Genomic DNA, 16915 nt, shown 5'->3' with positions numbered 1-16915 from the left:
TTGGTCAGTGTGGGTGGGTTTCCTGTACACATCCACCCTCAGGCTCCTGTCCTCTTGAATGTAGACGTCGCAGTCCAAAAAGGGCAGATGGTTGTCTTTCACATCCTCTCTGGTGAACTTGATGTTGACGTCTACCGAGTTGATGTGTGCTGTAAACGGTTGTACCTCCTGAACCTTGATCTTCACCCTTCCCTTTCACAATACAATTGTCAGTCCATGCATGTGAGAGTGAGCCTTGTTCAGGAGGCACAGTGGCTCTTAATTGATCAATTTTATGAATAAAAAAAATTAAAATTATCTGCAATTTCCTGTGGTTAAGTAATGAAAACAGCATTACAGGCAACACAAGTGTTGACTATGGTTGATTTCAGTCTGCTTGACCCCAAACACCTTCGAGACACGTTATCTGCTCTGAATGACATCACTGTTGAGAACCTAGGAGTTCTTTTTGACCAGGCTTTGTCCTTCAGTTCCCACATCAATGGAATTTCTAGGACCGCCTTTTTCCATCGACGCAGTTTCTCTAAGATCAGAAACATTCTGTCTCCAGGTGAAAACGAGTCCGTGCATCTGTGACTTCTAGGCTGGACAATGTAACTCTTTATTATCAGGCTGCACCAACAAGTGGTTAAAGGCTCTCCAGCTGGTCCAGAACGTAGCTGCAGGCGTCCTGACAGGAACCAGGAGCAGAGACCACATCACCCCGTCTTAGCTTCGCCGCATCAGCTTCCAGTAAAATCCAGAACAGAGTTTAAAATCCTGCTCCTCACTTTTAAAGCTCTTATGGTCAGACTCCATCGTATCTGGAAGAGCTCCTAGTTCCTCATGAACCCACCAGAGCACTACACCCCCAGCATGCAGGGTTCCTGCTGGTTCCTAGAGTTCTAATAGTAGAATGGGAGCCAGAGCCTTCAGCTATCAGGCTCCCCTCCTTTTGAACCGTCTCCCAGTTTCAGTCCAGGACCCAGACCCCTCTCTATGTTTAAGAGCAGACTTAAGACCTTCCTTGTTGATAAAGCTCATAGTTGGGGCTGGTCAAGCTGATCCTGGACCAGCTCCTAGTTTATGCTGCTATAGACAGAGACTACCGGGGGACTCCCATGATGCACTGAGCTTCCTTCTCCTCTCTGTTTCTCTCCATCTTTATCCACAACATCCTCATGTGTCAATCAACCTCAACTTCTTCCTGGACGTGTCTGTGCTCTCGCCCTGCAGGTCACCTGGGGCTGTAGACGCTGGGTTGATCACTTCCTGTCCTGGACCAACTACTCGCTCGCCCTGGCCTGTGTTTCTCTCTCCTCTCCTCTCTGGGAATGTTGGGTCTCGTGCCTTGACATGGCTTTTGTTGTGATTTGGTGCGACATACATAAAGATTGATTGATTGATTGATTGATTGAGCATCCTCTAATGAGGAGTCTAGATGAGTTTCACTCAAAGCAAGGACATGTATGTTATTAGATTGGACAACATGGTCTATGTCATGGATTTTGTTTCTCAGACTGCACATGTTCAAACGAGCAATCACCAAGCCCTTCTTTGGAAGGCCCGGGATTAAACGCCATTTCCTCTTTGCAGACAGCCTTAAATGAACCGAGTGACCTGAGTGGCTCAGTTGACCAGTGTCTGCTTTTGGCCTTGGCCTCACAGTAAGGCAGTCCTAGCTGATAAAGGCGTAGTCTCCTCTTGCTCTCGTCTCCTTCATAGCAGGTAGCAGCTCAGCTCTTCTCTTCCTCACCCTTTCAGAAAAGTCCTCCCTGATGTAGATGGAGACGTTCTTCAGGTTGGCTCCAGCCCTGGCCATGACTAACTATTTATCCTTGAAGCGCAGGAGCTTGTTCACCTCTGCCCTCAGACACCTCCATTCTCAGGCAGCTACGCCAGACACCTCCTTCCCCCTACACCTCCCCTCAATCACCTCTGCCCTCTGACACATCCACCCTAAACCACTTGCGCTCTCAAACAAATCAACCCCAAAACTCTTCCATCATCAAACACCTCTGTCCTTGTACACCTTCACCCTCAGACACTTCCATCCTGGTAGACCTCCACCATCATCCACCTCCATCCATCTCTGCACTCATCCATCCTCTCCCACATTCTGTTCTTCATCCTCCCTTTCACTCATTAAGTGCTCCATAGTCACCGAGTGTGTGTGTGTGTGCGTGTGTGTGTGTGTGAGAGAGAGAGAGTTTCTCATGTTTTGTGTGCTCACACATGTTTGAAATAAAACTTTACTCAAACCTTAACTCACCATTATATGAAATGATTAAATTATCCAGCTTAATGTGTGTGTTTGTGTTAGAGAGTTAGAAAGTGGGAGACTTGTGTGTGTGTGTGTGTGTGTGTGTGTGTGTGTGTGTGTGTGTGTGTGTGTGTGTGTGTGTGTGTGTCAACCAGACCAGGAGCCGAGTGACGAATTGTAGCTGTCAGGAGAGACGAGTGATAACAAGAAACTCGGGGGGGGGGGGATAGAAAGATTAAGAATATGTGAAGAAAGTGTAATTGAAATGAAGGAAGGGGGAGGGGAGAGAAGTAGCTGGAGTGAGGGAGAGCAGCAGAGAGGAATTAATTTTGGACCATTACATGTTTGAAAAGTAGCAAGTTGTTACAAAAATACAAATCCTAAATTCAATCATTTTAACTCCCTAATATTGATCATCGATTGTCATACAACCAATAAATGTGCAGCCCTTGAAAATACACATCAATCAGTCAGAGAACTTGCATCACCATAGTTGCAAAATGTTCAGTATAAAATAAGACAAATCTTTGTGTCAGTACGTTACATCGTTTGCTGGTTCACTTTCTTAACTAGGCACTATGATTTCTCCCAGAACTTCAAAACCAACATCCTGAACCTGATCTAGTTGAACCAGAATACACAGACAGGAGGAACTGCGGGTTCTGGTAGCAGAGGAGTCAAGGTTCTCCTCAGCCCATCCACCAGCATCCACCATGCTAAGCTAAGTAGTGCTCTTTCGCTAGCTTCCTAATCAACAGAGGAGACCAGGGTCTCCACCTCCTTGTCTGGCTCTGGGCTGATGGATCCTTTTCCTATTCCTCAAAAAGGACAGTTGGACTATACACCACATTTTCAGACATCAAGAATTTGGAACCTGAGCTGTTTTCATCATTTACTGACACACACTCACACCCTTCTTTATCTCATGACACTTATCACCTGACTAAAATATTACTAATCAAACACCCTTTAGTCTATGTTATTGAATGTTGTATGAACACATGCATATTTAAAAATGAAACACACCATGTTACATAGATCAAACCAGGCCTGCAAATATCTGCTCATGTCTGATTCACTTCAACTAATTCACCCTCCAGCACCAATAACAGGTTCAGAGTTAGTACAGATGACACATGACCACCATCTCCTGACACACAGTTTGTCAGCACTGACATGATATGATGCCATGATGTGACAAGACACCACGGCAGTGAGCAAGAGGCACCATGATGTGACCAGCATGACGATGAGGGCCGAGACAAGAAAACTCTCACTGCTCCTCTCTGCCACAACACTATTAAAGATGTAAGACTAAAACAATATTCAGCTGTGAATCTGTTCAATGTTAACATGCCAAGAATATCCACAGCTCGTCACATTCATTATTTATAGCGTTAACATTTTTATTTATATTTTATTCTATTTCTGCCATCATATATGCTGCTGTAACACTGGAAATGTTACACCGTTAACGCTGGAAATGTTCCACTATAATGATGGAAATGTTCCTCTGTAACGCTGGAAATGTTCCTCTGTAATGCTGGAAATGTTCCACTGTAACGCTGGAAATGTTCCTCTGTAACGCTGGAAATGTTACACTATAATGATGGAAATGTTCCTCCGTAACACTGGAAATATTCCACTATAATGATGGAAATATTCCACTATAATGATGGAAATGTTCCAATGTAACACTGGAAATGTTCCACTATTATGATGGAAATGTTCCTCTGTAACGCTGGAAATGTTCCTCTGTAATGCTGGAAATGTTCCACTATAATGATGGAAATGTTCCAATGTAACACTGGAAATGTTCAACTATAATGATGGAAATGTTCCTCCGTAACACTGGAAATGTTCCACTGTAACACTGGAAATGTTCCACTATAATGATGGAAATGTTCCTCTGTAACACTGGAAATATTCCACTATAATGATGGAAATGTTCCACTATAATGATGGAAATGTTCCTCTGTAACACTGGAAATATTCCACTATAATGATGGAAATGTTCCACTATAATGATGGAAATGTTCCACTATAATGATGGAAATGTTCCACTATAATGATGGAAATGTTCCAATGTAACGCTGGAAATGTTCCAATGTAACACTGGAAATGTTCCACTATAATGATGGAAATGTTCCTCTGTAACGCTGGAAATGTTCTGCTGTTACGCTGTTCATCTGTGGGACTGAAAAGAATGATCTGATCTTTAGTGAGTGATCAGGAGGGGATGGATTTTCTACTACCTCATCATTCTTCTCACCCTCTGATTGCTCATGTAATTTATTGTAATTCATCTTCCATGTAATTTAAATTATATTCATTAATCTTTGACAACTATTACCCAAGCTGTAAAAATCACTATACTAAAACACACACAAAATACAGATTTTAAACATCAATAATAAATGAGAATTAATAATCCTATTCTACAATTCTACAATTCTACAATTTCATTTAGCAGACGCTTTTGTCCAAAGCGACGTACAACACAAGCAAGAATTCAGACTTAAAACTTATAAAATTAAGCAAAAACTTACATGGGAAACACTTTTGTAAAATGATTTACTGATGATTAAATTAAACAAATACTTGTGTATACACAATGGTATGTTTGTATGTATAAGTATACATACAACTTTAGATGATAGATGGCTAGATAGAAAGACGGATGGATGGATGGACAGATGGATTATAGACAAAAAGACAGAGATAGATAGATAGATGGATAGATAGATGGATAGATGGATAGATGGATGGATAGATAGATGGATGGATGGATAGATGGATAGATAGATGGATAGATGGATAGATGGATAGATGGATAGATAGATAGATAGATAGATAGATAGATAGATAGATAGATAGATAGATAGATAGATCGATCGATGGATAGATAGATATATAGATATATAGATAGATAGATGGATAGATGGATGGATAGATGGATAGATAGATAGATAGATAGATAGATAGATAGATAGATAGATAGATAGATGGATAGATATATAGATAGATAGATGGATAGATGGATGGATAGATGGATAGATAGATAGATAGATAGATGGATAGATATATAGATAGATAGATGGATAGATGGAAAGATGCTCTGCCTGCATGTAACAACTCTTCCATCAGCAACTCAACAGTGTGAGAAGATACAACAGAATGCATATTACCAGCCGTAGGCACATTGGACAAACATTGGTTTGTGCAGTGAAGGCCGTCCAGTCTTAATTGAATTGGGGGGGGGGGGGGGGGCGACTATTAAAACAAAAAATAAGATGGGACGTGACCAGGCAAGTAGAGAGACAGACAGAATCCAGAGAAGAGGAAGAGAGAAGGATGTAGTGCAATATGAGTGTGTCTACATTGAGACAAAATAAGGATGATAGCACAATGAATGTGCGTTGGGCAGCAATGGAGAAGGTGAAAAATTTGAGCGGGCACCTTGATAAAGAAAGAAAATGCAAATGAGAATAAAATAATTACCAAGTGACTGTGAACACTGGAAGAGGGATGGATCTATTACTAAGCTGTGCTGGTAAATACTGAAGGGAGACAAGCAAAGGAATTAATGACAGATAATGAAAAATAAAAAGGGAAGAAGGTAAATGTGGCCTGGGAATGAAATTGGTGAATGTGTAAGTAGAGCTCCTTCTCTGTGGCTCCCATCAATGTGTCAACCAGGACTAGTTTATCAGAGCGAGAGGGCCAATACCAGAACACCCGTTGCCAGGCTCCAGGGACAGGACGAGAGGTACCTAACACGCTTCAGTCTCTGCGCTCCCATTTTCTATTGTAACTAAAGGCATGGGAGCCTCTGTGATGCAGGTAAATAAAGATCCTAGCTACTACTTGAGGGGTACACTGAAAGTACAGTGGGAACATTTAATCAGGTCAGCAGTAAAACATCTAGTTTCAAAGGTCCTGCTACTGTTTTTTTATCCCCAAAGTTTCAAATAATTCAATAAACATACATGAAAGTACTGACAGCTACTTCTACAGACATGTCAACATCAGCCTCGACATTAGCTCCATCTTCTCCACACAAAACAAGAACAGATATGTTTCCAACCACCAGGATTCTATGAGTGGGCCATCTGAGGATGGATGGATGGCTGGATGGATAGATAGATGGATAGATGGATGATGGATGGATGGATGGATGGATGAATAGATGGATGATGGATGGATGGATGGATGGTGGATGATGGATAAGTGCTCTGCCTGCATGTAACAACTCTTCTGCTCCATCATCAGCTACTCAACAGTGTGTACAGATACTAGATAAGATAAATCTCATTAGTTTCAATTTGCTATATACAGTATGACACATTGTAATGGACTGTTCTGACACGTCCTGCTGTTCCCTGGCACATCTATTTGTCAATGGCACATCCTATATGTCACGAACTATATGTCCTACAGGTCACTTGCAAGGCCTACAGGTCACTGGCACATCCCACTCGTCACTGGTATGTCCTTCTGGACACAGACATCTCCGACTGGTCACTGACATATCCGACTTGTCTCTTGCAATTTCTACTGGTCACTGGCAAGGCCTACTGGTTACTGGTATGTCCTACGGGTCACTTGCAAGGCCTACTGGTCACAGGTATGTCCTACGTGTCACTTGCAAGTTCTACTGGTCACTGGTATGTCCTACGGGTCATTTGCAAGGCCTACTGGTCACTGGCACGACCTTCTGGTCACTGGTAAGTCAAACCGATCACTGGCACGTCAAACAGGTCACTGGCACATCCCACTCGTCACTGGTATGCCCTACTGGTCCCTGACATCTCCTACCGGTCACTGACATATCCTAGTAGTCCATTGCAAATTCTACTGGTCATCAGTATGTCCTACAGGTCTCTTGCAGGACCTACTGGTCACTGGCAAGTCCTAATGATCACTGGCATGTCCTACTGGCCACTAGCATTTCCTACTGGCCACTGGCATTTCCTACTACTGGCTGAATTCCCGGCTCTTTCTGTTGGTCTTTGACATAATCTAGAGTTCACATGCAAATCCTACTGGTCACTGGCACATCCTACTGGTCATTGACATGTTCTACTGTTCACTGACATGTGCTACTTTTCACTTGCATGTCCTACTGGTCGCTGACATATCCTTCGGGTCTATTGCAAAGTTCTAATGGTCTCTGACAGGTCCTACTGTTCACTGGCATTTTTTTTACTGGTAACTGACAGGTCACACTGGTCCCTTGCAAGTTCTTCTGGTCACTGGTAAGTCAAACAGGTCACTGGCATGACACACTCGTTACTGGTATGTCCTTCAGGTCAATGACTCTCCGACTGGTCACTGACATATCCAACTGGTCTCTTGCAAGTTCTACTGGTCACTGGTATGTCCTACGGGTCACTTGCAAGGCCTACGGGTCACTGGCACGACCTTCTGGTCACTGGCAAGTCCTAATGATCACTGGCACGACCTTCTAGTCACTGGTAAGTCAAACAGGTCACTGGCACGTCCCACTCATCACTGGTATGCCCTACTGGTCCCTGACATCTCCTACCTGTCACTGACATGTCCGACTAGTCCCTTGCAAGTTCTACTGGTCACCTTTATGTCCTACGGATCTCTTGCAAGACCTTCTGGCCACTGGCATTTCCTACTGATTACTGGCTCTTTCTGTTGGTTTTTGACATGATCTAGAGGTCACATGCAAATCCGACTGGTCACTGGCTCATTCTTCTTGTCATTGACACATCCTTTTGCCAATGGCACATCCTACTGGTCATTGACATGTCCTACTGTTCGCTGACATGTGCTACTGTTCACTTGCGTGTCCCACTGTTCACTGACATATCCTTCTAGTCCTACTGGTCGGTAACATGTCCTTCTGATCCCTGATATTTCCTATTGGTCACTGGCATTTCTTTCTGGTCACTTGCAGGTCCTACTGATCACTGGCATGTCCTACAGGTCACTGGTAAGTCAAACAGTTCACTGGCATGATCCACTTGTCACTGGCATTTCCTACTGGTCATTTGCAAGTTCCACTGGTGACTGACAGGTCCTACTGGTCGCTAACATGTCCTTCTGATCACTGGTATTTCCTATTGGTCACTGGCATTTCTTTCTGGTCACTTGCAAGTCCTACTGATCACTGGCATGTCCTACAGGTCACTGGCATGTCCCACTGATCAATGGTTTGTCCTACGGGTCACTTGCAATCAGACTGATCACTGACATTTCCTACTAGCACTGGTAAGTCCTACAGGTCACTGGCACTTCCTACTGGACACTGGCAACTTCCAACTGGTCAATGGCACATCCAACTGGTCACTGACATATCCTACTGGTCACTTGCAAGTCCTACTAGTCATTTACATGTCCTACTGGTCACTGGCATGTCTTACAGTTCACTTGCAAGTTCTACTGGTCACCTTTATGTCCTACGGATCTCTTGCAAGACCTTCTGGCCACTGGCATTTCCTACTGATTACTGGCTCTTTCTGTTGGTTTTTGACATGATCTAGAGGTCACATGCAAATCCGACTGGTCACTGGCTCATTCTACTTGTCATTGACACATCCTTTTGCCAATGGCACATCCTACTGGTCATTGACATGTCCTACTGTTCGCTGACATGTGCTACTGTTCACTTGCGTGTCCCACTGTTCACTGACATATCCTTCTAGTCCTACTGGTCGGTAACATGTCCTTCTGATCCCTGATATTTCCTATTGGTCACTGGCATTTCTTTCTGGTCACTTGCAGGTCCTACTGATCACTGGCATGTCCTACAGGTCACTGGTAAGTCAAACAGTTCACTGGCATGATCCACTTGTCACTGGCATTTCCTACTGGTCATTTGCAAGTTCCACCGGTGACTGACAGGTCCTACTGGTCGCTAACATGTCCTTCTGATCACTGGTATTTCCTATTGGTCACTGGCATTTCTTTCTGGTCACTTGCAAGTCCTACTGATCACTGGCATGTCCTACAGGTCACTGGCATGTCCCACTGATCAATGGTTTGTCCTACGGGTCACTTGCAATCAGACTGATCACTGACATTTCCTACTAGCACTGGTAAGTCCTACAGGTCACTGGCACTTCCTACTGGACACTGGCAACTTCCAACTGGTCAATGGCACATCCAACTGGTCACTGACATATCCTACTGGTCACTTGCAAGTCCTACTAGTCATTTACATGTCCTACTGGTCACTGGCATGTCTTACAGTTCACTTGCAAGTTCTACTGGTCACCTTTATGTCCTACGGATCTCTTGCAAGACCTACTGGCCACTGGCATTTCCTACTGATTACTGGCTCTTTCTGTTGGTTTTTGACATGATCTAGAGGTCACATGCAAATCCGACTGGTCACTGGCTCATTCTTCTTGTCATTGACACATCCTTTTGCCAATGGCACATCCTACTGGTCATTGACATGTCCTACTGTTCGCTGACATGTGCTATTGTTCACTTGCGTGTCCCACTGTTCACTGACATATCCTTCTAGTCCTACTGGTCGGTAACATGTCCTTCTGATCCCTGATATTTCCTATTGGTCACTGGCATTTCTTTCTGGTCACTTGCAGGTCCTACTGATCACTGGCATGTCCTGCAGGTCACTGGTAAGTCAAACAGTTCACTGGCATGATCCACTTGTCACTGGCATTTCCTACTGGTCATTTGCAAGTTCCACTGGTGACTGACAAGTCCTACTGGTCGCTAACATGTCCTTCTGATCACTGGTATTTCCTATTGGTCACTGGCATTTCTTTCTGGTCACTTGCAAGTCCTACTGATCACTGGCATGTCCCACTGATCAATGGTTTGTCCTACGGGTCACTTGCAATCAGACTGATCACTGACATTTCCTACTAGCACTGGTAAGTCCTACAGGTCACTGGCACTTCCTACTGGACACTGGCAACTTCAACTGGTCAATGGCACATCCAACTGGTCACTGACATATCCTACTGGTCACTTGCAAGTCCTACTAGTCATTTACATGTCCTACTGGTCACTGGCATGTCTTACAGTTCACTTGCAAGTTCTACTGTTCACTGACAGGTCCTACTGGTCCCTTGCAAGTTCTGCAGGCCAGTGGCATTTTCCACTGGTCACTGGCACATCCTTCCAGTCACTGGAACATCCTATTTTTCACTGGCACTTCCTGTTTGTCCCTTGGACGTCCCATTGGTCACTGGCACATCCTACTGGTCACACGCAAACCTTACTGATCACTGGCACTCCCTAATAGTCAATGACATTTCCTACTTGTCACTGGCACATCCCACTGGGTACTGGCTCTTCCTACTGGCCTTTAACATGATCTACTGGTCACATGAAAATTCTACTGATGACTGGCACTTTCTCCTGGTCACTTGCACATCCTACCTGTCACTGACACATCTTATTGGGCACTGGCACATCCTACTGGTCACTTGCAAGTTCTACTGTCCTGCTGACATGTTCTACTGGTCAGTGCCACATCCTACTATTCACTCGCATGTCATTCTTGTCACTTGCATATCCCATCTGTCAGTGGCACACCTTACTGATCACTGACATGTCCTACTGGCCACTGGCACATCTTTTTTAATGTTCTTGGTGTTCCTGCTGTTCCTTGTGTTCTTGGTGTTTCAGCTCACCTTGATGAGGTCTCCCAGTAGTTTGTTGGCTTCAGTGTAGGCCTTCTTCACCTCCTTGAACTTATTCCCCAGTCCCATACTGTGAGCCTGTAAACAGCCACAGTGATACAAATAACCGTATGAAGGAGTAAAATAATATATTGAGGCATTCTAGAAAAGTCTGTGTCAACACGTGAGAGAAGCTTGTAAATTTATGTTAAGGCGTAGATCAAGCAAATTGGAGCAACTGCGACACGTGATCTGATGTAGCTTTGAACACATTAATCTTTAAAATGTACAAGTACAACAAAGTTCCTGTTTCAAATGTTGAAGGAACAAATATTCACCCAATACAGGACTTCAAATGCAACCACACACACTTGTCCATGCAAAAATACTCTTTCAGTCTTGTTCCTCAAGGCTTGAACAACAGAAACTGACATGAAAACAAGATTTTTGTGTGTGAAAGCCTTTTTCTTCACTCATATATGCATTTCATCAATGTAATTGTCCCATACAGATTGCATTAAAACCAGTTAACCCCATGTTTACATCCTGTCAAATTCACAGATCACCTTACTTAACAACCCATTAAAAGAACTAAAATTGTAGCTATGCTTTGTGAAATACATTTGAGCTCATTTGGCTTCAAAATGAATCATTGACTGACAAGAAAAATTGAGTGTACCTGGAAGTGAAGGTTGGTGTACTGTCCTCCAGGTATCTCGTTCTCATAGACATCAGCGTTGCCAGATTTCATGGTTGCAGTGCAGTCAAACGGGGCATAAAGGCCTCTAGCAACTTCCCAGTATTCACTGTAGTCAAACACCTTCTCCAGAGCAATACCTGCCACAGACCAATGACATGGAATCAGATGACATCATATTCAAATTCATTTGAATTAGTGAAAGCACTAATTTTCAGCTTGTCACGGTAATTACTTTAATAACAATCTTAGAAACACAGTGTTTGCAGAGCTGGTCCTCTGGTCCCTATAAATGCTGAGTAACCTGGTTCATAGATAGCCTTCTGGTCCAGAAAACTCAAGCCTGCACTCTAATGGAGGCAAATCTGTTTTTGCTATTGGGGCAAAGTGCTTTCACTTCGCAGTAGTCAATAAATGACATTTACTTTTCTTATGCGTATGAAACTTTGCTGCAGCCAGCTGATGTGTTGTAAAGATGACTGCTTTGAAAGGAGGCATCTCAGCTTGGATAGTAATGACAAATATCTGCTATGATAACTACTTAAATTCGCTTAATATTCATTTTTATGGCTCTACCTGGGTATGTGCTCCAAAAGTAATTCCAACTGGGATCATGGTGGCTGAAATGCAGCTACTGTTAAATGATAAGGCATTTGTTGCCAAGTCAGTTGGTAATTGAGTCCATTTCTGACTCAATTTAACATTTTTATTCTATTGTGAAATTAAAGCCTCCAGTTACAGGTATTTCACACGTTAGTGAAATGAAAACCTGTATGTTTATGTAGACTGGAAAATACGTAAATGCATTTTATTCTCTAAGTTTAATCTCCTACATGGAGCGTTTTGGGAACAGTCCTGCAGCATGAGGCTTTCAGGTGGTTTCACTGTCTAATGCAGGGGTCCCCAAACTTTTTTCTGTGAGGGCCACATAACTTTCCCCTTCTCTGATGGGGGGCCGGGGTCAGTTTGTAACAGAAAAAGTGTGACGATCGCAGGGGTACCTAAACGTAAAAATGTATATTTTCCAGAAAGCCACACAGCCAAATAACCCTCTCTGGGTTCTTCACAGAAAAAAAGTCAGGAAATCTATAATGACACTACCTAATAACCCTCTCTGGGTTCGGGTCTAGGGTTTTTTCTGGGGTTGCCAGATAGGGGCACAGACTGCAGAAGGGTGGAATAGAATCTCACGCTCTATGCGTGTATGAAATAGTTGCTAACTGACTGTGTTCACACCAAACGGCAATGTGAATTTTCGTGTCGCTTTATTCGCGAAAATTCACATTGATCCAGATCAAATTCGCACGAAGAAAGTGACGTAAAAATTTGCGTTGCGTTTGGTGTGAACATTCGGGCTGCAACTAACGACTAGTTTAACAGTTGACTAGTCACCAACTATTGAAACGATTAGTCGACTAATCCTAAAAACCGTCCTGCTTGAATGTTCCTTGAATCCCACCGAGGCGAGTCAGACTGCGCTTCGTTCAACTGCCCAACGGGCTTCTTTAAATGTTCCTGCATCACCGCCATGACACCAAGGTCTGCTTTGCAACCTTTGCTAGTAGTCTTTTTATTCGCCGTATCTGTAGGCTAAGATGCTCCCAAACTTTAGAAGTTTTGGTACGCGTACCTGATGTTGATGCTGCGTTCCTGTATGTTACCGCTCAGAGACAGAGACGCTACTGCGCATGAGCGACTCTCGGCAGAGATGATAATCAAGTGAGATGCCTCACTCTGTTGGAAAAATGCGTGTGGCGACAACAGTCGACAATGAATTCATTGTCGACTGTTGCTATTATCAATTTTTGTCAGCCCTCGTGAGCACACCTTAATAGTTAATAATGAAAATAGTTCATAGCTAGTTATGAATTTTATTATCAAATACAAATACACATATGGAAAAAAAATCAAAACGCATCTCTGGTGTTGCTCAGGGGGCCGGGCCAAATGTGGAGGCGGGCTGTATCCGGCACGCGGGCCGTAGTTTGGGGATTACTGGTCTAATGGATACAGAGATATGTGAAAAATACTGAGGTTAAGTTGTGGGTAATTTAAAGATAACAAGTTTGACATTCATTAACTGACATGTTGAGCGAGCCGAATACTGAGCTGCTGCCATGGATTTATGCTGATGCTGAAATGATAAAACACTGATTTAATCAGCCTGCTGCATCAACTTGGGGACGACTGCTAGATAAGTGGCAGGAGGCCTGCTCTGTTTTCATTGACAGACACCAAAATAGGAACATGAAAACAACTATATTGAGAAATAGGTGGAATTTAACAGCGTGTGCTGTTGGTCATTACACTCTACCGAACTGGAACACGGTTGCAGTCTCCTCGAAGGTGAAATGGTTACTATGACTTTTTGTAATCATGTTATTAACAGAAATATAGCAGGTCTTGCTTTAAATCTGTGTCTACCTTGATTTTTGCCTGTAGAATATAAAAAGCGAACCTGTGTGATATCACTGGTTTGTGACTCCTCTTATGAAGTGTCTATTTTTTTGTGCGTGACCTTGAATGTTAGCCTCAAATGGCCTTTTTGGACAAGCAGGTAGACTTGGTCCTGGCGTGGGGCTGCTGTGATAACCACTTGTCAATTTCATCGTAGCTTTGTTCTAAATCTGACCCAGCTTTAATTCTCCATTTTACTCCAAATAGGAAAATTATTACCAAACTGGAAACCCTACAGAGAATGTATACCTCTGCCAAGGTGAACTTTCAGCACATGTATCTGTGGATATTCTCAGTCATCCAGGTCATGGTAAGTCTCAAAAAAGCATAAAATATGGCCACAGGCCAGGACTCAGCGGTCCACCTCCATCTCAAGGAGAAGGGGCACTCCTTTGATGACCACAAGGCACGCGTTCTAGCCAGAGAAGACAGGTGGTTTGAGAGAGGTGTGAAGGAAGCCATTCATGTCAAACTAGAACGGCCATCTTTGAACAGAGGAGGAGGCCTCAGACATCACTTGTCTCCCACTTACAATGCTGTGCTTAGATCCCTCCCAAGGAGGAGCAGCCTTCATTCTCACCTGCAGCCAGGTGACCCCAACGACCCTCCAGAGAGGGCTGGGAGAGGAAACGACAGCCCAGCCAGGCCAACGACTCTCACTGACACCTGACCAGTCATTGGTTTCGGGTCGTATGAGCTGTTTTTCGTTTTTTGCCACCACCCTCCTGGTACATATATAGCTGATATTCCCCACCAGGATTCAAAACTGAAGAAGCCTCACACGAGGTTAGTCCAGTTGCCATATTTTATGCTTTTTTGAGACTTTCAGCACATGGCACTTCGGTACGGTTTGGTACGGTTACAACTTTGACTTCGGTCCTAAGCAGTGATGAGCGGGCTGTCGTGCCTCACCACAATGGATTGGTGAGTTGAAACCGGACATTTGCTTGAAGGAGTATGTGGATGCATAGACATGACAAAAGTCCTAACCCTATTTGTGGGTTTTGGGGGCACAGGGCGCAGTATGTGAGAATATACCATTTATTCTGAGAGGACACAGAGTCCAAATAATACATCGTGTCAGAAATGTACAGAGACAGATCCATTCCGTGGCGTTAGACAAGAATATTGGAGATAAGTGGAAGAGGTTCAAAAAGGAATTTTGGGTATCCTGCAACACCAACCAGGCAGAGAGGACAAAGACGCTACAAGTATACACGCTTCTAAACCCAGCTGCACCTGAGGCAGATGAAACGTCAGAGGCTTGAGAGAGGAGAGAAGATGAAGAATGCTAGGGGGCACTGGCAAGTACTGTTACCAAACTGTCAACAAACAGGCTTCTTCCTGGACGGACACATTTAACATGAGTTCAGAAGACCACCGAGTTCACTGAGTATTTGAAGATGTGCACTAGCAGACTCATAAACAGACTCTTAGTATGTTCATGCAAACACTGGAGTTGCCCCCTGCTGGCCATTTGTAAGAAACAACATTTAAGGCACTTCTACATTTTCATCCTTATAGCCTCTGTTTTTATCAAACCGGTTTTTTGACTCCTCACCAAGTAAAAGGATGTGATGCAGTTTTTAATGATTTCAAAACACAAAGTTAAAGTTTCAAGGAGCCATTGCAGGGCTGCTTGTAGCAGCTGAGGAGCACCATCTGCCAGCCAAACCAGACCAAAGCTGTAGTTTTCTGAGGAGAGGCCTAATTAGCCCCACACACACACACACACACACACACACACACACACACACACACACACACACACACACACACCTGTGAGAGCTGCACAGATGAGCCAAAGCAAAAAGTCAAATTAACTGCCTTCAATTACGTGAAAGGTGCTTCAACGAGGGGTGACGGCAGGTGTAGCAACCAGGCTGAGTCTGATGAATTTGTGCACATTTTTGCCACAACAGTAACAATGATGACCTCAGTTTCCCTTTGCAGTCAGGTACAGTAGTTAGGTTGTGAAATTAAGAGAATTTCTGGATTGCTGATTAAAGTCCCCCAAGCATCAATCATTACACAAGTAAACATACAGCGATGCAGGCGCGTGCACGTCCACAGATCCGTCATCTCGATGGCTGCCTGGCAGTGACAAAGGGCCATCAATACACAACTCATTAGCAGCTAAAACTCACTGATGCCTGAGACAAACACACACACACACACACACTGAACACCCAAAACAACATTTGCAAATTAAAGGTTCTGCACACCACTACAAATACACAATTTGTGGTTGATGTGACAATGAGAGCTCGCTTAGACACCCAGATGAAGACAGATGAGTGAGACGAGAAGATTCATGCCGAAATGAAAACTGAACAAAGACAAATGGAGAGAAATGATGGAGGTGTCTGGGACTGGGAGGAGTGAGTGGGCTTGTGCTTGCAGTGCCTACATTGTGTGGTGGGTTTGATGACTGCTGCACCTTAAATGTCTGCATTGTTTCAGCAGCATGTCTGAGAAAAAGCAGGACCACTGTAGGAATGTGTGCGCGCACATACGTGTCTAACTGAACAAACAGAAAACTTAGACACACATAATTAAACCAGTGGAGTGATGCTTTTGTTTTTTCTTCAGGATGGAGAGATACTGAGGGAGAGGAGGGGGAGGCAGTGCAGGAGGCATGTAAAGTGCTGTTAATAGCCTTGTCACTGGGTGAGAGCAAGGGGAGGAGGATGGAGAGATGATATGAAAGAGGTAGCGATAGGAAAAGACATGAGAGCAATGAGGGAGGGGGAGTACTCATTATTACTTGGTAACAGAGATGGGATGAAGAGGAGAGTGTGGACGAAGCAGTACTCTGCTCGATTATAAATGTACAGAGATGAATGTGAGACGTGTTTGTCTGCATGTGAAAGCACCATGAATGAATGA

General features: G+C 43.8%; 1 protein-coding gene across 2 annotated transcripts in view; it reads right to left on the bottom strand.

Moving 5' to 3' along the window:
* LOC147238479 (pyruvate carboxylase, mitochondrial-like) overlaps positions 1 to 16915 on the bottom strand; it is a 231539-nt gene that overhangs the window by 25657 nt on the left and 188967 nt on the right. For both annotated transcript variants that reach the window (XM_086197046.1, XM_086197045.1), the window contains exons 20-21: positions 11552 to 11709; positions 10885 to 10971 (exon numbers count right to left, since the gene is read on the bottom strand). In XM_086197046.1, the coding sequence (XP_086053172.1) occupies positions 10885 to 10971; positions 11552 to 11709 (245 nt within the window). The remainder of the gene's footprint in view (positions 1 to 10884; positions 10972 to 11551; positions 11710 to 16915) is intronic.

This window comes from Aulostomus chinensis, chromosome 24, assembly GCF_037954235.1.
Source record: "Aulostomus chinensis isolate RoL2024-O1b breed Wild chromosome 24, RoL_Achi_v1.0, whole genome shotgun sequence".
NCBI classification, from domain to species: domain Eukaryota; kingdom Metazoa; phylum Chordata; class Actinopteri; order Syngnathiformes; family Aulostomidae; genus Aulostomus; species Aulostomus chinensis.
The sequence above is the reverse complement of the archived record's forward strand: the minus strand, read 5'-3'. Positions and strand labels throughout refer to the sequence as shown.